General features: G+C 44.5%; 1 protein-coding gene across 1 annotated transcript in view; it reads left to right on the top strand.

The window, feature by feature from the left end:
• The window catches only part of Tmtc1 (transmembrane O-mannosyltransferase targeting cadherins 1), a 208,037-nt gene that overhangs the window by 163,937 nt on the left and 23,123 nt on the right, over positions 1-20,977 (top strand). The window contains exons 12-13 of the mRNA XM_034511599.2: positions 118-261; positions 14,452-14,560. Coding sequence (XP_034367490.1) covers positions 118-261; positions 14,452-14,560 — 253 coding nt within the window. The remainder of the gene's footprint in view (positions 1-117; positions 262-14,451; positions 14,561-20,977) is intronic.

Genomic DNA, 20,977 nt, shown 5'->3' with positions numbered 1-20,977 from the left:
AGCCCCTAAGATACGACACAGTCACTCCATTACAGGGAAGGCTTCAGGGTTCATTTAGGCTGTGACATGCTTAAAGTGCCAGTGTAGAAGTCCGAGTTTAACACTTCAATTTTCCAGGCTGTACCCACGCCATGCAAGTGCACTGAACAACCTTGGGACACTGACGAAGGACATGGCAGAAGCTAAGATGTACTACCAGAAGGCATTGCAACTCCACCCACAGCACAACAGAGCACTTTTCAATCTGGGGAATCTCCTCAAGTAAGTAGACTGGCTTCTGCTGGTAGGTGACCTGCAGAGATCCAGAAACCCTTATTTCATTGTGCTACTGATGCCTCTTCCTAGGAATGAGGTGTTGTACACTCTTGTTGCAATTATTTCTATTTCTTGTTAATTAAAAGTGATATAGCTCAGGGTGTCTTTCTGAGATCAGTTCATAGATGGTCTGTCACAGGACACTAAGAAGGGTTACACAGCCAAGAAAACTTAGGATGTGTTGTGTTGCACAGTGGGTGCTGCAAATAGCTTTCCAGTGCTTCTAGTTCCTTGTAAGTCTTTATGAAGGAGATGGTAGGGTATAGCTCTTCCAAGACTCACATTCTATAATACACTTCAAAGAAAGCAGTGTTCTCTGAGGTAAGTGATGGGCCTGACCAGGATTCATGCTTAGCTTGGATTAAGGTAAAAAACAAAGCCAGTCTTGTTTGAACAAACTCAGGAGGGGCTGCAAAGATGGCTCAGTAGTTAAGAGCAAACACTGCTCTTAAGTGGACCAGAACTCAGTTCCAATCACTCACTTTGGGCAGCTCATAACTGCCTATAACTCCAGCTCCAGAGGATCTAATACCTCTTCTGGACTTCGTAGGCACCCACATGTGCACATATTCATATAGACACACATAAACCTACACATGAATAAAAATAAATCTTAAAGCATAAAATAATAACAGATCAAAGGGCATGAGAAGGGTGGGTTCTAATTTGAGACAGCTAGCTGCAGGCAACACCTTTACTTCACTTTAGAACCTCCGTGCGCACCATGTGAAATTGTAAGGACTCAGGCTTCAATGGCACTGCAGTGACTATGTGTGCTTTTCTTTATGGCTCAAATCATTGTGTGAGTAGAAAACCCCACAGGCGTCTCCACAAGGAACTGGCTTCTATAGCACTGGTTTCAGAGAACTTTTCAATGTGTATTTCTTTTCTAAGAAGCAAAGCTGAATGCTTGGCTGCAAGTGGGACTCATTGTCAGGAATGATGTCCAGAGCTCTGTGCTCAAACTGTACAGCATGGCTCTGGGGCAGAGGTTCTGTCCTGTTTCCTCCTGCTGGGGACGAAGCTGAGGATGTTAATCCAGTCTGTCTTCACTGATGACATCTGAGTTCCTCTATAAGAACATATGCTTAGAACATGGCAAAGGCTGCTGGGCAGTGAGAGAAGCTACTGACTCACCAGCATGAGGCTTTCTCTTCCCACCTAGCAGTTCCCCAAATCAACAGTCCGGCTTTACATCTGTGTAAGACTGCGCTGGTTTCTTTCATTTGTAATGGTGCTTTTCTTGATGTGAACAGGGAAGAGGGAATGGGGATCCTAAGACTCGTGCAGAGAGAGAAGCAGCCATGTCTCAGGGTGAGTCTCAGAATCCAGTGGATGAAATCATGTTAGTAGCTAACTTTGTAACAGACAAGTAAGTTATATACATGGTACGCTTGTGATATACATGTGCCTGTATATAACTGCATTAATAATTCTTAAAACCACCTGTGCTGAAATGTCTTACCATCTTCATTGCATTTCACAGGTCAGGAACCCGAGGCTCCTGTAGAGAGCTCTGTGACCCTGACCTAGGCTTGTCATAGACCCAGGATTTAACTCTGCTCTTTGACTCCTTATCGTGTTTACTTTCCTTTCTCTTTTTTCCTAAATAGATCCCAGCCCCAAGATGACATAATGCCAAGGTGTGTAAGAGCTTGCCTTGGCCTTGTGCAGACTTCCTAATAGCCTTTCTGAAGGAAACAGTTCTGTTTATTTTCATTACCCAGAGGTTGCATTGCTAAATGACCGAGGAAGGTGATACAGAAAACTGCAGGGCCAATCTGCACTTAGATGGTGCTGAGCTCACCTCTGCCTCCCCTAATGGGCTTCTGGGTAGAATGAGTAGAAACCAAGAAAAGGATAAGAACTAAGAAAAGGGTAAATGTAGGGCAAAGCAAGGAGCTGTTGTTTGTAGCATCCTTGCCCTGGTTCTCTAGAGCCAGCTTTTGAGATATTGCAGTTTGCTCTATAAAGCCATGTCTCTTTCTGTAGTGTAGCATATAATTCATATTCTTTGCATAAGGTGGGCGCAGATCTGACCACTGCTAAGAAGCGGACACTCCCCATTCCTATTTAATAAGTGAGGGCACTAAAATTTGTGCTAAAGGAACCTCAGTCTTTTAACACAGCAGACTTGACCACTGCCTCCTAGTGGCCCAGGTGAAAAGTGCCAGTCAGCTGTCAAGTGGTCATCAGCTGCCTGGTAGAAACCCCTCCAGAACTATGTATGCAATGTCAGGAAGTCACACTTTAAAGCATATAAAAATGAACTGCAACCATATCTTTAGTTAAGCCCTATTTTACAGTGTTATTTTACATTTTTAGCATAAAACATTGAAGATACATCATAAGATATCATGTGGTCTAACACTAAATCTGTGAAATCTAATATATATTCGACAGTCACAGCCCATCTCAGAGCAGCTATACTTCAAGTGTGCAATAACAATATGTATATGAGATGCCTTTTTTCTTGGCTAGCACTGACCTTTACTAATGATCTTGACTTTGAAGGAAACATGGGTCTTTGTCCAGGTTTAAGACTCTGTCAGAGAACGCTAACCAGCTCACTTCAGGTCTCTGTGATTCTTGGAATTCTATGAAGCTCCCCTCTGCCCTGCCTTACCTACCTGTGTGTGGTCTCTTTCAAGCTATCTCTTGAGACAGTGTAGCTTCCCTGATGTGAGTCTGTGCAGCACATTACGGTAGACAACTGAGACGGAACGGCTCTCAATTTATATTGATTAATAATGAGATTTATTGAGATTTAAAATATCAAAAAATAATAAATAGAAGAAGAAAGAAAGAAGTGATAAATGCTTGTGGGGTTTTTTTTTTTTTTTTTAAATGGGCAATGATTGCAGAACTACCCAGTGTGTCAAGAGAACACAACAGAAGGTTTAAAATCAGGGGATGGGGAAGCATTTATGTTAATGCATAATTAAAATAGATGCTAGCATTTATTACTAAAATGAAAAAGGAAGAAATGTAAGGAAATGTAAGGACCCCTGCCCATTGCTACAGCAACCTTCCATTCATGTCAGAGGTTGGAGGGGTCCAAAGTGTTTCTATGGACCTGGTGGCAAAAACATTGCAGCACGTACCAGAGTGCCCAGCGAGCTGTGTGAAGACCTGAACAGCTGTGTGCGCTTGCCTTCTTTGGGCGTGCACAGAAGCATAACCGTTACTTTGTAATAAGTTTAAATGGTTGTTAGCTACACATGTTTAACTTTAGGAAAGGATGCCTGTGTGCACAAGACAGTAGACTGCTACTTCTCAGCTTTGTTTTCCTGTTTTTGGATTTTCAAGAGAGGGGGCTCTCTGTGTAACAGGTCTACTTACTTTATAGACCAGGCTATCCTTGAACTCACAAAGATCCTCCTGCCTCTGCCTCCCGAGTACTGGGATTACAGTAACGAACCTTGGAATTTTAACTTTGGCACAAAATGCCAGTTCAGTGGCTAACTACTTTCCCTGGCCCTTGCTGCCACGTGAGCACGTCAGCTGTGAGTAGATACGTTCTGCTTCTACCTCTTGGCCTGAAACCCTCCACTCACCCTCACAGTAGCCTATTTGTAGTGACTTCTAGCTTTCTTCATTTCTAGCCCTAACCCCCAACCCATCTCAGCCTATCTCATGCCTACATCTCTGTAGATCTTCTCCAGTTCCCAAAGCGCATCTCAGCATCTCATGATGCCACCTGCACCTTCATCTCTGCTTTTCTTAGTATTCTCTACACTCTTCCAACATCAGCACCAACTGGAGCACCAGGCAGCACTTTTCACTCCTGCATAGTCATCAGTAGGAAACTTTGTCATTCCTGCTTTTCTCTTCATGATGTCCTCCATCAGACCAGTGGCCTGATCGGGAAAGTGAGGTGGATGAGAGACAGATTGCTGGGGCGGCAGCTTCATTGAGCAGCTCATTTAATTGGGGGGAACAAAGGCTATTTAAACCTTTGGAGGGTAAGTAAGGGCTTTGGGGTGAATGCACGTCACTGGCTCAGGCCAGGGTGCTGGGAATGACTCATTTGCATAAGGAGGAATTCCAGATGCTGCTGGATATGACCTTATAAGGGGAAAGAAAGTTTAACCTGGTTACCATCTTGCATGACCTCTACTGGTGGGGCAGAGGTGGGGCTACGAGTCTATGTGTGTTAGGACAGGCAGGCCCAGGGCATGGAGGGAGAAGTCCTCCTCTTGCTGGTCTCAGGATGAGATTTCTGGGGTTTGGACATGAGTTGATCCCACTCTTGCTCTAGGCCTGCTCCCCATGACTCCACAGCTTCCCCAGCCCTACAAAGGTCAGTATTTATGTCAGCAGCCAGGTTCTGTTCATCCTTCTCTCCGAGGCTGTCCATCTCCACTGGGCTTGGCTACTTTCCAACATGGCTGTGCCACTAACTTTTTAAGTGTGCAGACTTTTTCTTCTATAGTTCCTGGATTCTGACCTCTGACCTTTGGTCTCTTACCTCTGATCACCTTTCTCCCATTCTCTTCACTCCTGCTGAGCTTTGAAGGACTGTGATTATAAACTGTCACTTTGTAGCTCTTCTCTGTCTCTTCTCTGTAGTGGTTCTATCATGGGATCGCACAGTTCTCTCTTATACCACCTTACTGATGGCCTATTCACAGCCTTGTTAGACTCCCCCTATTAAATGTCACATGATGTTATTTTGTTCCTTTATCCAGCACCAGCTCCTCCTCCTCCTCTGGACAGACTCAGGAGCGCCTGTGCCCATCGCATTGGCACCAAGTCTAAACGTCTTCATTCAGGGTTTCTGTGCCTCACTACTCAGTGCTCATCTGTCCTCTGTAACCCAAACCCAGCTGATGACCTGTCCAGTTGTCAGCGTGTGATCAACACCTGCCAGACTACATTGACTGAGGCTCTTAGCAAGGCTTAAAGTTGAAACAGTTTATTGAAAATGTCCCATGTGCACAGTCCTCCTCTCAGTGGCTGCCCAACAGCTTTATCTGGGAAATGAGAACGTGGCTGTGACCCCAGGACTAACAAACAAAAGACACACAGCAGACTTACAGGACTTCTGTGAGCATTGCCCCCACAACTATGCTCACACCATGATTCCTGCGTCTTAAGTCCTTACTAGAGTTCTCTGGCTGTGATAATCACAGTCCAGGCTAGAGCAGAGTTCCACAGGAAGCAGTCTTAAAGGAGCCTAGCTTTGTTTACACTCTCTGGAAAGATTATCTTCTACTTTCCCCGCACAGATATTTCTAGCAGAAGATGATGCAACAAACAGGCCAGACTGCCTTGTCAAATCCAAGAGTTCTCAAGAACCTCCATCCTCCATCCTCTCTGTGCCTTTGCAGTTGAGTTGTCCTAAGCTCCATAGTAGAGAAACAGAGTGATGTGGCTTAAGGAAGGAATGGTCCAGTTAAAGTCTGGCAGTAGCATGGCAGTCTCTGGGAACTTCTTTTGCAGACACAGTCGTATTTTAGGGTACTAACACTTCAGCCTTCAACCTGAGTCAGTCCAGCAGGGTTTTGCTTTGGCACAGAAGCTCAATTTGGTATTCAGGTTGTTGGAGGGGGGTGTCTTAGTCAGGGTTTCTATTCCTGTACAAACATCATGCCCAAGAAGCAAGTTGGGGAGGAAAGGATTTATTCAGTTTACATTTCCATATTGCTGTTCATCACCAAAGGAAGTCAGGACTGGAACTCAAGCAGGTCAGGAAGCAGGAGCTGACGCAGAGGCCATAGAGGAATGTTACTTACTGGCTTGCTTCCCCTGGCTTGCTCAGCTTGCTTTCTTATAGAACCCAAGACTACCAGCCCAGGGATGGTACCACCCACAATGGGCCTTCCCACCCTTGATCACTAATTGAGAAAATGCCTTACAGCTGGATCTCATGGAGGCATTTCCTCAAGGGAGGCTCCTTTCTCTGTGATAACTCCAGCTTGTGTCAAGTAGACACATAAAACCAGCCAGTACAGGGTAGGTTTCAAAAGCTTTCGAGTTTAAAAATGTTAAAAATGTTCTTTGTATATTAGAAAGAGAAGCAAGAAGGACAGAAAGAAGGCCATGTGTATGTGTGTGTGCTGTGTTCTTATACCTATCCATGGCCTGCAGGTAATACTTGGGGAGGGAAGGCTTGGCTTAAGGACTCCTCCTCTTCTAAGGAACTCGTCAGTTCTGCCAGCTTCCCTCCTTTTCTGCTTTCCACAGAGTCCAGTCTCCCAGCCTGTCTGCTGGGTAGCACATGGGCTTTCTGCCCTCACCCTTCCTTGTTAGCTTCCTCCAACTGACAGGAAAGATTACCCCTTTCTTATGGCTCTGTCTACCAGGAGCAGTAGGGGTACCACCCCCCATAACTGTCTTCTCCAGACAGAATTGACTAGAATAGGATCACATGCCAATGAACGGCAGAGAGAGCCTTGACATCCAGTGCTTTCTGTGATATCAGGCCACGTCCTTTTTTAGGACCGGTAGGTGCTACCATGTGCTGATCCCTGGTTAACATCTATCTGCAGGACAACAGTTTTAGCTTATTGTAGCTCTAACTGCTTATGTATGAAGCAGAAATAATTCTAGAAACTACTTTTCTTAAGTACTAAATGTAATGCATATAAGCAGGTAATATAGGAACGAGGGAAGGTGAAATAGTTATCAGCTATTACTGTCTAACCTACAGACATAGTATCTCATGTCCAGTCTGAAGCTCGGTGTCTTGGCCTCATAGTAATAAGAATTGAAAGGCAGGCAGCCATACACTACCTGTGCCATTAGTTAAATAGCTTAAGATGATAGTTAGTCAGCTGCTAGGAGGCTCAGATCTCTTTAGAAGCTGGTCCTATGTAAAAGTCTGTAGTTTACCTACAACATGGGCTTCTAGTCTCCTAACTGAAGTATGGATAGAGAACTTGATGCACCATCAACCTTTGCTGAGACACTGTACGGTTCCAAGTCGCTCATCAACTGAAGTTGAGATGGACAGAAACAACACCTAGCCCAGTGACTAGCAGAAACCCAGCATAATGGCCCATCTACTCAGCTCTCAGCTGTGGATAACAATTCCTTGCCACCTTCTCCTACAGACCCCAGTGGTAGAACCATGTTCCTACCCTCTTGAAGTTTCTAGAGGGCTTGCCATGTGCCTGTGCTTTGAAGTCATCCTACTTGGGACTAGTTTTGATCTTGATGTGATAATTGGTTTGGCATTACCTTCACACCTCTGTAGCCCAGAACTGGCTCTGTATGTCCTGAGCCTCAGGAGGCAGGTGTTCTGTTACCCAGGTACAATGCAGTGACCTCTCAACGTGATGATCTGCCCCACACCTGTGGACAGAGATCTGGGACCCAAGCTTCTGGAGTTGTGCTCTGTGTCAGCTCGTATGTGGCTGATCTCAGCCTCCACCATGTCTGCTGTCCTGTGGATGCACACTCGGGGACTTTCCACCATCAGCCCCTCACTTTCTGTCTGCAGGGTGGGGCAGTGGGAGGAGGTGTGACTGGGCTCTTGTCCTTGAATTTTAGCTGTAAAATGAGATCTCTTGTGTGTGCTCTGTGTGTGTTGTCTGTATCTAGTGCACGGGTGTATGTGGGGGCATGTGTGCATGAATGTGAAGGGCAGAGGTCAGCCTCATGTGTTATCTACTGTGTTTTTTGAGATAGAACCTCTTTTACCCTGGTACTTGCCACATTGGCTAGGCTAGCTGGCCAGTGAGCCCTTCTTGTCTCCATCTGCTGAGTTCTGGGAATACAAGTTTGATACCACACTTACCTGCTAGGGTTCAAGCTCAGGTCCTTGCGTTTGTGTTGAGGGCTATAGTGTGAACTGCAGTCAGCCAGAAGCTTTTGTCCACTGCACTAGCCAGAGTCACTCAGCAGTCCTTCCCACACTGTGTAGGGAGGCAGAGCCCTAGAAAGCCTGTGCTTACAAAGGCCATCTTCTGCAATAACTGTAGCTTGAATTTTACATACTAGTTTTTGAGAAGAGCTAGTGCTATCTCCTGCCATAAAAGTAGAAATCAAAGTCTTCATTTGTAGGAAACTATTTTTGATCCACTAACAGTAAAGCACAATACAGTAACAGAAGCTCATTGATTCAGGGGAGCACCTGCTGCCCGCCCCCTCACTCCACGGGCAGGCTGGGTGGGACTCCTTTTCCTTTTCTTCTCCTTCCTTCCTTCCCTCCCTCCCTCCCTCCTTCCCTCCCTCCCTCCCTCCTTCCCTCCTTCCTTCCTTCCTTCCTTCCTCCCTCCCTCCCTCCCTCCTTCCTTCCTTCCTTCCTTCCTTCCCTCCTTCCTTCCTTCCTTCCTTCCCTCCTTCCTTCCTTCCTCCTTCGTTCCCTCCTTCCTTCCTTCCTCCCTTCCTTCCTTCCTTCCCTCCTTCCTTCCTTCCTCCCTTCCTTCCTTCCTTCCCTCCTTCCTTCCTTCCTTCCTTCCCTCCCTCCTTCCTTCCTTCCTTCCTTCCCTCCTTCCTTCCTTCCCTCCTTCCTTCCTTCCTTCCTTCCTTCCCTCCTTCCTTCCTTCCTTCCTTCCTTCCCTCCTTCCTTCCTTCCTTCCTTCCCTCCTTCCTTCCTTCCCTCCTTCCTTCCTTCTTTCCTTCCTTCCCTCCTTCCTTCCTTCCTCCTTCCTTCCCTCCCTCCCTCCTTCCTTCCTTCCTTCCTTCCCTCCTTCCTTCCTTCCTTCCCTCCTTCCCTCCTTCCTTCCTTCCTCCTTCCTTCCCTCCCTCCTTCCTTCCTTCCTTCCTTCCTTCCCTCCTTCCTCCCTTCCTTCCTTCCTTCCCTCCTTCCTTCCCTCCTTCCTTCCTTCCTTCCTTCCTTCCTTCCTTCCTTCCCTCCTTCCTTCCTTCCCTCCTTCCTTCCTTCCCTCCTTCCTTCCCTCCTTCCTTCCTTCCTTCCTTCCTTCCCTCCTTCCTTCCTTCCTCCTTCCTTCCTTCCCTCCTTCCTTCCCTCCCTCCCTCCTTCCTTCCCTCCCTCCCTCCTTCCTTCCTTCCTTCCTTCCTTCCCTCCTTCCCTCCTTCCTTCCTTCCTCCTTCCTTCCCTCCTTCCCTCCTTCCTTCCTTCCTTCCCTCCTTCCTTCCTTCCTCCTTCCTTCCCTCCTTCCTTCCTTCCTCCCTTCCTTCCTTCCTTCCCTCCTTCCTTCTTTCCTTCCTTCCTTCCCTCCCTCCCTCCCTCCCTCCCTCCTTCCTTCCTTCCTTCCTTCCCTCCCTCCCTCCCTCCTTCCTCCTTCCTTCCTTCCTCCCTCCCTCCCTCCCTCCCTCCCTCCCTCCTTCCTTCCTTCCTTCCTTCCTTCCTTCCTGTCCAACATACTTTGTGCCCACTTCCCCATCTCTGTGCTGGGATTTTGTCTGGCTTGAGCTTGCATGGCATTGTGAATACTGACGTAATCATCTTGAATTCATTTATGCACCTATGCTATTGTGCTTGGAAAACACTGTGTTCTTAAAATCATTTACCACCTCTGGCTCTTACAGTCTTTTTACCCCTTCTTCAACAGAGTCCTGAGTGTTGAGGGCAAGAGTGTGATACAGACATACATTTATGGTTGAGAACTCTGAAGTATCTAGTTCACTATAAAATGACCAGTTATGAGTCTCTGTGTTAATGGTCATCTACTCTTGAGGAGCTCCAGTGCTGCTGACAGCTACCAGCTTTGTGTCTGCTGCTGACCCTTTCCAAATTCATCCCCTGTGTCAATTCTTTCTTACAGTGAGCAGCTGCTTTTGCTGAGATGAATGTGGAACTGCAGACAGGAAACCAGAAAGTTTTGTAAATTAACAAACTTAACACGTCTCTAATTACTGAAAGGAAATGTGGCAAATCCTTAATGCCTTTGCTAAATACCTCTCATTGAGATGGAGCCAGGAAAGTGAGCCTCTGGGCATGCTTTTACTTGACAAGGGGGAAGCACAGCCACAGTGAAGTTCCCTGTGAAAACACAGGTGTTGAGCTGCAAGTTCTTCACATTCTGAGCAAGATCTAATTTCTACCTGATATTTTTCTTATGAAATCCATTCTGAGGAAATTACTAGTCTCAGGAACCCATTCTGAGGAACTTTAGCCTTTGGAAGTTCCTGGGGCAGGGGTAATTTAAGAGAGTTGAATCCTGCTGCAAATTGTAAAAGCTTTGTTTTGATGTTTGAAGCTTATATGGTGCATGTGGAAGCTTATATGGTAATGTGCATGTGACTCCTGGTTGAGGAGGCTCCAGTAGAGAAAGCTGTCTCTACAGTGAGTGGCAGGATCTCATTGTCATGTCTCCTATTCCATCTACCACTAGGGGTGGCTTTGAGGTTTTTTTTTTTTTTAACTATATGCAGGTCATTGGAGTGGGATTACATATGAAACAAAAGATTAGTAAGATTATCATGCTATGAAGAGGCACTATGACCACAGTAACACTCTCTCTCTCTCTCTCTCTCTCTCTCTTTTGAGACAAGGTTTCTCTGTGTTCTCAGGTGCTAGGATTAAAGACATGTACCACCACCACCAAGCTTAGCAGCAGCTCTTATAATTGGGGCTGGCTTACAGTTTCAGAGAATCATCATCATTGTGGGGACATGGTGCTATGCAGGCATGGTGCTGGTAAGGTAGCAGGCATAGGAAGAGACACTGGGCCTGGCTTGAGCATCTGAAACCTCAAGCTTACCCCCAATGGCATACTTCTCCAACAAGGTCACACCTCCTAATAGTGCCATTCCCTGGTGACAAAGCATTACAATATGTAAGCCTGTGAGGGCCATTCTTACTCAAATCCCCACAAAGATCCAAAGTCCACTCACAGTGGAGGTTGACATTTACTCAGGGTCACAGAGCACACACTCTGGGTGTTAGGATCCTAGTGTTTAGTGTCTCACTAGACCTCTTGAGGAAAAAAAAAAACCTATCAGGATCCCCTCTTTTCTAGAATTCCCTGGGAGAAGCTTTGATGGCTCTATTTCCACTGTATCACCCAGATGGATATTAATGGAGTCCCTAAGGACTTAAATTCACAGGCTGTGTTAAGTGGTAGTTAATCTCTCTGTGTTCACTTATGAAAGGTCTAAGTTTCCATTCTAACTGACATGAGTTATTACAAATGAAAGGCCCTAACCCATTATTATAGAATTATTGTGTTTTTCCCCTCTGCTGATTTTGAAGAATTTTCAGCTAAATAATGTCCTGTAGGGACTAATTTTCCACCTTAATTTTGTAAGTCTGTATCTTACCTTGGATTTAAGTAGCATTTCTAAATTAAACTTAGAGAAGACTCTTTGGAGTTCTAACCATAAAATCAGTGGTCAAATTACTAGGGTTAAAAAATGCTGACTTACAGGGCTGGCTTACAGGTCCAGTGGTTTAGCCTCTTATCATCATGGCGGGAAGCACGGCAGTATACAGGCAGACATGGTGCTGGAGAAGGGGTGGAGAGTTCTATATATCTGGATCAACAAACAGCAGGAAAAAAGAAGCACCGAGCCTGGCTTGAACATTTGAAACCTCGAACCCCCCCCCCCCCAGTGACACACTTTCTCCAACAAGGCCATGTCTACTCCAACGAAGCCACATATCAGATAATGCCACTCCCTATGTGCCTATGAGGACCACGCTAGTCCAAACCACCACATCTACCAAACTGCGTCTCTAACTCTGAGGACTTTTGAAACCAAGACTTTTTACTCTCAGGTCTATGATAGGAGTCTGCCTCCTAGGTAACAGTACCTGGTCACAAGCTGCTTCTGGCATGAAGCAGTCAAGCCATATCTCACAGACCCTGGGCCTGCAGGGAGTAGGAGAGAAGGCTAGTGTGAGGGATGGGTGACCCTGTCCTTGAGAAGACACGGTGTATGGTGTATGTATGCTGAGGTTTCAGTTCCCACACAGAGCACCTGGGAAGTATAGATGGAGCCTGAGATTCTGTTGTGCAGCAAGCTGCCAGATGACACTCACAGAGGTGTATAAAACACACTCCGAACAGCAAGCTCCTACAGGGGAGAATAGACTTCTGAGAGTTAACGTCTCCCAGTGCTCAGGAGGCTGAAGTAGGGCGTGTAAATACATGCACAATGATCCAGAAGTAAAATACTAAAAACATACTTTAAAAATAATTTAGGATGGGCCAGGTTGTGGTATACCATGCCTTTAATCCTAGCACTCAGGAAGCAGAAGCAGTTGGATCTCTGTGAGTTTGAGGCCTGGTCTACAGATCGAGTTAAGGACAGCCAAGGCTCTGTTACACAGAGAAACCCTGTCTCAGAAAACATAACAGTTTTGTTTGTTCTTTTAACAAACAAAAAACCCCCAAGATATAATAATAATAATAATAATAATAATAATAATAATAATAATAAAACATTTTAATAATTTTATTATTATTATTATTTAGTGATTACTGGAGTTTTACTATGTGCAGACCATTGGACTGGTCTATGGGATTTCAAAAAAAGAAAAAGGAAAAAGAAAAAAACTACGATCCAACACAAAGACCACACAGAGCACACACTCGGAGTGTCAGGATCTGAGAGTCATATTTTAAACTGTTCTTATGTGGGAGTTTTTCCTGAAGGGATTTCAGGGATGGTCTGGCATACAGAGTGTTGTGTTACACTGGAGGAACATTTGGAAGAGGGTGTTAGTGAAAACTGGAGCCACTTGACCCTGTTGCACATGAACTTTTTCTGTCACTTGGGGCTGCAGTAAGGACTGAATTCATAATGCCATGAGGATTTATGAGAACACCCAATATGCAGTCTTTACTGAGTAGAATTGTGAAAACACTTGCACCAGACTCTGGTTTAGTCCCTAAAGGGGAAAGGTCCCCGCAAGGGTTAGGCCTAGATCCTTGAGGCCATGGGCTGTCTGTGGTTCCAGGATTTCTGTTCTTCATACTACACTTTATTTTCCACATTTATAATACATGGCAGTGAAGATCAGTATTTGTTTTTTATCAGTTATTTCAGTAAGCAGAGGGACTACTGCCTAAGAATGAGGCAGTGAGATCCACGGTCTCCCTGTGGCACCAACAGAAGAGGGGCTCTTCACCCAAGGACAAGACTCGCAGGCTTCAAGTCCTGGAGAAGACCGAGTGACAGGGCCAGAGCCAGTTTGTAGTGAGAACATAACAACATTCACTTCCTTTTCCAGCCACTGGTCACAATGTTTTCTGGTTTCATAAATTTTATGTGAAGCTTTCTTCTTTGGATACTAAACCTTAGTTGGGCATTTTGGCAGGGCTTATCCTGGACCAGCAGCCATTATTAAGAAACCAGATTGTGAAGCTCAGTAGTTAATAATATTAGTTGCTCTTCCAGAGGACCTGAGTTCCCAGCACCTATATTGGATGGATCATGACACCTATAAATCCAGCTACAGGGCATCCTGTGCCCTCTTCTGGACCTGCACATAGGCTATACGTACAGAGATACACATTTATAAACATAAAGTATCTTTTTAAACAGGATTTTTGACCTGTGAGCTATTAGAAATGAAATATTAGGCCATCTTCACATCACTATACCCACTTCCATGATGCCGGGGTGACGGCCCCCAGAGTGCTGGCCTAAGGGTCAGTGTTTCTTGTTATCAGGCTTTTGCATACCCTTCAGTAAAAGTCCCCAACAGTGCATATCAGGTGTGTTGGCGACTTTTCTTGCCACTAAGACCAAATGCTTGACAAGAGATTTAAGAGAGAAAATGTTTCTTTGGGTTTCCAGTTATAAAAGGTGGCATTGTGAACACAGTCGAGCAAAAAAATGGACAGGAAGTAGATCCATTCTGTAAAACCTTAAGGCCTGTTTCCAGTAATCTACACCCACACCCCTCCATCCTCCAGTTAGGCCCCAAGACCTAACTGTCCACAGCTTCCTATAACAGCACCGGCACATGCCACCAGCTGGGGAATAAATGTTGTTCAGGTGCGTGAGCCTGCAGGGGCTTACCACATTCAAACCTCAGCAGCCGGAGGCAGGAGGCCAGTGACTGATCTCCAGCATCTCCTCACTGCCTTCCAGTGAGAATCCAGACATGAGGAGAGACTAATAGGCCTCAGCTCAACTGGCAGAACATGTAGACACTAACACAGTAAACTCCAGGATGAGCTACCTAATCTTTGTTGAATGAAATGTTGAAGTCTAAGAAAGCGGTTGCAGCAGGTGCTAATGAAAGGTGTCCTTCTCCCCCGTCATCTGTAGGTCCCAGGAGAAACCAGAAGAAGCCATTGGGCTGTTGAAGGAATCCATTAAGTATGGTCCAGATTTTGCTGATGCCTATTCAAGCCTGGCTTCCCTGCTGGCTGAGCAGGTAATTGTTTCCATTTAATTTCAGAAGTGTTTCTTTAAATGTTTACTGTCCCGTGCATCTGCCAGGATCATCACAGACTTGTATAGAAATGACATAACTAAAAATTGGCAGCTCCTGTCAAACTCTGGGTCTCATCTCAGTTTGTTCTTGATGAACACTAGAAGCCCAGTTTTTTCACTGTACAAGGAGATGGCCGTGAGAGGAAGAAGGGTACTATTGTCCTGTGATGTGTTTGCTGTCATTTGGAGATAAGTCTGTCAAGAATAATACATGACATTTCCTATTCTTTTTTACAAAATGTTTTTAATTTAAAAAAAATTACAGAAAAATATACTAACTCTCAACCCTTTGTGAGCCCGTTCTGCTCTTTCTCCCCATGCTGCCTGCTTCTTAGATGTACTTTGGGTGGGGGGATTCCCTTTTGTTCTGGGGCTTTCTGGCCAGAGCTTTGGTATTCCTTCCAGAATGTATTCCTGTGTGGTCCCACATTCCATGTTTTTATTGCTATTTACTTGTGCTATGATGATTTTGTATCTTAAAACCTGCTAGGAAAGAGCAGATGGCAAGATGGGCTCCCAGGAGACTGTCTCTGTCATGAGCAGTTGTGTTCTGAATCCCTGTCTCCTCTTCACTTGTCTGAATGACTGGAAACCAATATTCAGGGTCTGTGGTATTTGTCTCCCCCTTGCTATGGGGAATGCACATGAGTTATCTTCTATAAACTGATGCTCTCTGCTTTTGTTGACACATGAAAGTGACCCTGATAGCAGCGGATTCTGCCGTCAATCAATTGCCAGTCCTCTTTTAAAAGTCAAACTGAGATAGATGCCTTGGAGCAGCCACTTAGCTAAACATAAGAAATGGTTTGACCCCACACATTGGTTACAGAGGCTACAATTTGCATTTTAAACATTTCAAAAGTTCCAACCAATAGCAAAATTAGAATAGTTTATGAATATTCAACTGACATTATAAACTGTGTTTTAGTACAGCCATTTCTAGACTGTTCCTCAGACATAAAAATCTGTGGATTTGTGAGTCCCAGATATAAAAGGACATCAGATAATAACGCCTATGCACATTTTTAAATTACTTAAACTTAGTGTAGTGTACACTAGCTATAGAAATAGCTGCTGTACTGTATTGATTAGAGACTAAAGACAAGAAACTTCAGTACAAGCACAGTATTTTATGAGTGTTATTTGTGTGTGTGTGTGTGTGTGTGTATCAGAAAAGGATATCCAGTGCCTTTCTCTTTGCCTTCTGCCTTATTCCTTTGAGATAAGGTCTCTCACTGAACCAAAGTTTACTGTTTTGGCTACACTAACTAGCCAGTGAGTTTCTGGGGACTACCTGTCTTTACCCAAATCACTGAGGTTATCGATACACATGGCCATATGTGAACTAGGGGTTCAGACACAGTCCCTAATCTCATACAAGACTTATATATAAGCTTTGTAAGACTTAACCCCTGAACCATCTTCTCAGCCCTTTTCTTGACTAATTTTGATCTGAGGTTTGTTGCGCCTGCAGATAGAGAGGCACTGTGTTCTCTGAACAATGTAGACAGGCTGTAGACAGAAAGCCTATCTGGAATAGATGATTTTCTTGCATTTTGACATATAGTGTTTAAATTAAAGTGATCCTCTATGATATATGCTTTCAGTCCTTGACAACTTTTGGCTTACATTAATGAGGACGCTGGAGGGTTTTCCAGGGAAAGGATTGCCTGCATCCCTCGGCATCACGTTTCTCTCTCCACTCTGACCCCTTCGTCTTTCAGAGAGACACACCCCACCTCTGCCCATGACCTAGGCATGTCAGGCACCTCATTGTGCAGACATTTTCCTCAACCACCACACATCCCTATCCAGATCCGTCTTCCCTCCGGCCATGCAGTCTCTGCCCACACAGCACCTTGTTGACCCTTTGTCTACTTTCTGTCTGTCTCCCATCACTCTGTCCTGCGTTTCCACTTCCCACAGCTTTATATTCCCTAACATAGCTCTGTGGGTTAATGTTCTTTCATCCACCTCCAGAATGTTTGACTCTGTAAGAACATTTATTGTACTGTTTTCACACCCACAGGGCTGCATGCAGTTGGTAGATTCCAGATGTGTAAGTAAATAAACTTGAAGAATGTGCAGTCCCCACTCCAGAGCTCTCATTGAGTTGTGCCTTATTGTGATGATCTGCCCTGCCCTGGGGTCTAGTGTGAGGAGCAGCCATGAGACACTGGTCATGGTGACCTCTGCTGTCAGCTGTGAGTTCATAGCCATCGTCCCTTACTCCATTCGTTGAGTGGCAGATCTTGAGGGTGGGAGATCTGTGCTTCAGTCTTAGAAAGACTGCACATGTTTCTCCTAAATTATATTTAGTTTTTTATTTTCTTCTTAATCTGGTGCATGAAGATCTTGTATTGTCTAGGAAGGTCAATTCTGTCTCCCCTTCTCATCTCACCTCAACTGGTGGCCATCTGGACTGCACTGACTGCTTCTCTCCTGTGCTGTTCCTACTTCTGCATTTGCCTTTTTCTTAATTCATATTCAGCTCATGCTCCTGCCTTGATTTCATGATCAACAATGAGGTGTGTTTGAAAATTGTTCTAATCGTTTCCAGCTCAGATCTTTTCTTCCAGCTCCCTAGGCAGGCAGCAAATGAAATTTCTCTTAAAGAAAAACACCACAACTTCAAGCAATGTCTCAGTTACATCTACAAGTGATACCCAAGTCTGTTGTCTTGGGGGCTCTTGATGGACTGATACCTCGTTACACAGTTTACCTTTTTCAGGATCATCTTTTCTTTCTTTCTAAATCCCTTATTGCTTCTAAAACAATTCAGTTTGCGGTTCCTGCCCAAACCTTGTCCACTTTTCCATTTTGTGGTGAGTTATATTTTCAGAGATCTCTGTGTTCATCACTTTTCCTGTTGCTATGAACATGAACCCCATAAATGCAACCCCTCAGGGATGAGGGGGTTTATTCTGTTTACAGTTTGTTAGTATAGTCTGTCGTGGAGGGAAAGTTATGATGGCAGGTGGTTCTGTGGTGGGAATATTTGACCACTGCCTATTCATATCTCAATGGTCCAGAAAGCAGACAGGAAGGAGGCCCAGCTATAAATCTCAAGGATTGCTTCCAATGACCCACTTCCTCTCCTTAGAACCCATCTCCTAGAGACTGTGCTTGCAAACTAGCAACACAGCTGGGAACCAAATGGCCTGAAAGAGACACTTCACCCTCAAGGCATGACATCAGCATACAAATTGTATCATGTCTATATGTATCATGTATTTTCATTTCTTGGGTTACTATCTTGAGATGAAATTTAAACCATGTGGGCCAGGAAGATGGCTGAATAGGGAAAGTACGTGCTGAGAAAGCTTGAAGGCTGGAATTCAGATCCTCAGAATCCACATAAAAAGTGAAGCAGGCATGATTCCTACTTGTAATCCCAGCACTTGAGAAGCACAGACAGGGGATCATTAGGCTGGGTTCAATTAAGAAAGCCTTCCTCAATACATAAAGTGGGGCACTATCAAGGAAGACAGTCGCTGACTGTCAACCTCAAGCCTCCACATCCATGCATTCAACAAATGTACACACACACACACACCTCAAATGCACATACTTACACATGCATGCATACAAGTGTGAACACACATGCACTTGTACGTACTCACACACACACATACACCACATTACATTTAAAAATTAAAACAAAACATTGATTTTTAGTGTTTCAGACTTATCTTCCTCTAACCACAAGTTTCTTTAGGAAAAGCATGGTCTTAGATACATCCCCACTGCTGTCTGGCTTCACCCTCATTAGTGTCATTGTTTATATACAGATAAACCATTCATGTGTTAATACTGTGAAAAGTAATGGACCTTAGTGGATATCCCAAAGTTTCTTCTGTTTTCCTTTTCTAAATTGATGAACTCTTGAGTTCAGTTAAAGATACTACTCTAAAGTGATCCCTATGTTTAGTGACCTTGACATCCGTATTAGGACCTGGGACCATCATCAGATCACTAATCCAGGAGGCAGACCTTAACCAAGTGGCCATTTGTTGGTTGTTTGTTCAATGAAATAAAGGCGTTTTTTCAGGCAAATTTTTCTAAAGAATAACATATATGTATATATATTCATTCCTTGGCTGAATTAACAAGAGTTTCAAATAGGATATTTGAAGTGATTTCCTGATTAAGTTATTTTCCGTGGAAACATAGCAAGCTGATGTAAAAAAAAATTTTGAATTTCTCACAGTTGGAGCTCAACAGTTGTGAAGGGAAACAAATTATGGAGAAGACCTTCATCTTCTCTGACAGACAAAATGTACTTCCTTTGGCCCCTTTTCTACTCTAGAGCAAAGGGTCCTGTGAAATGCTTTAGGATCCTAGAATCTCTCACTGAGAAGTCTGAAGGGTTCTTCTACCCTGAAGGCAATTGGTTTTCACACAAGAGATAGGATAGCTGTTGGGCAGAACTCAGGGCCTCTCGCTTCTCTGAGTCTACACATCTTATCTTAACCTCTGAAATACTTTTGGGATAAAACGAGGTTTCTGATACACAATATGGCAAACAGGAGTTGAGGAAAATCCACAGACTTGACAGTCTTTGAAGCAACCCCTTCCACTGTCACTTCTAACAGAATTCTAGACATTCAAACCCCAGAAAATATGGAAGCGATATTCTTAAACCTTGATCAGCTTGCACACACATGTGACACCTTCCCCTCTCCCTGAGTGGAGCTACTATCTGCCACACCCACAGCCTACACCCATGCTGACTGTGGTTGAAGACCAGTGTCATACTGGAAGAAATAACTGAATAAAATCTCCCATGTGCAGGCAAGTTTCCAGAAGCTGTGTGAAAAGATTTTGTTGTTAGTTGTATTTATTTTCAAGTTTCCAGAGAGCATGGCATATGGGCTGTGAGGCACTTGGCAATGAGATGTCTTTTGAATATGCTTGGTTTAATATGCTTGGTTTATTCACATAAACATTTATTATGCTATTGTGCTAATATGAAGATTAAACAGATATCTCACCAAGCCAGGAACAACTGATCAGACAGAAAATGCTACTGCAGAGTTCCACTGGGGAATCCTCTCTTGTAAGGACACTTTGTAAACTTTCAGGCTCTACCCATGCCTGCAGTTAAGTCCTTCAGCTGTTGGCAGACTGGGAACACTGGAAAAGATCCAGGAAGTCCTTGAGAGCATAGAATAGTAACTAGGACTGACAAGTAGGCCTGTGTGAGTCCAGGAGTCTGGAAGTGCAGTGGTCACTAAAGGCAAGGCCATGCACAGAGTCTTAAGGCCTCTTGCTGATGGGTTGACACAGAGACTAGAAAAGCTGTCTCTGGATCACGGCAGGCAGTTCAATCCTAGAGACCATCTCTAAAGTTACAATGTTTGTGTAGTTTCACTGGGCAGTAGCTTTGCTCAAGGCTCACAGCTTGGGGCTGGTTTACTAGCACATCAACACCTTAAGGGCCTATTCTGGGCTAAGTGTCTGTCTGAGATGCTCTGGGCTTGCTTCTGAGGGCTGGTGACTAACAGAGCTGCCAGGTGGCTAGTTGAAGCATCCTCTTATTGCAAGTCTCATAGAATGGCTTTTAAGTTACACAGAATGATATGTTTCTACCAAAGTTCTTTGTCTCTACCTGAAATTTCTGATTTTCTAGGACTTTTTTAGTCCTGACTTCTGCCATTCATTCAAAGTATTGACCCTTTCCAGTTAGCTATTTCAGTGGGGAAATTTGGGAACAATAGCTTTCAATTATTTGTTTATGTATTAAAAAACCAAAACAAAAGAAAATCCTTATGGCTATGGGGATAGTGGCTTAGGGCTATAATCCCAGCATTTGAGAGTAGAAACCTGAGGGTCTCAAAGAAACACAGGCCCAGCTGGGCCCCTCCAGGACAGAAACACAGAACCCCAGCCTGGCACTTTCAGGTCAGGGAGCCATTTCTGCTATGGAAAGGCCAGAGAAAAGCAAACTCAGGCAGAAAATGAGATGAGCCTTTTCTCTTATTACACAAGGATGTGTGTGATGTGTTAAAATCCGAGAAATGGCATGTATCCCATACTCAGTATAATGCCTTGAAACAAAGTCACCCTGCCTCATGCAGGGTTCTTATGGACACTTGTGTTAACCCTTGGGTTTATGAGTAGTCTAGGTGGGTTCTCTTCCCTTACCCTTACAATTTACAATATTTTGTGCACGTATATGAATGCACATGTGTGACGGCATGTTGGTGGAGGTCGGATGACAACCCTGGGGAGTCTGTCCTCTCCTTCCATCTCATGAGTTCTGAGGATTGAACTCAAACATCAGGCTTAGCAACAGGCTCTTTTACCTGCTAAGCCAGCCTTACTGTATCCTACAAATGTCATCTTAATGCCTACT

Source organism: Arvicanthis niloticus, chromosome 9 (genome assembly GCF_011762505.2).
Source record: "Arvicanthis niloticus isolate mArvNil1 chromosome 9, mArvNil1.pat.X, whole genome shotgun sequence".
In the NCBI taxonomy this organism is placed as follows: domain Eukaryota; kingdom Metazoa; phylum Chordata; class Mammalia; order Rodentia; family Muridae; genus Arvicanthis; species Arvicanthis niloticus.
The sequence above is the reverse complement of the archived record's forward strand: the minus strand, read 5'-3'. Positions and strand labels throughout refer to the sequence as shown.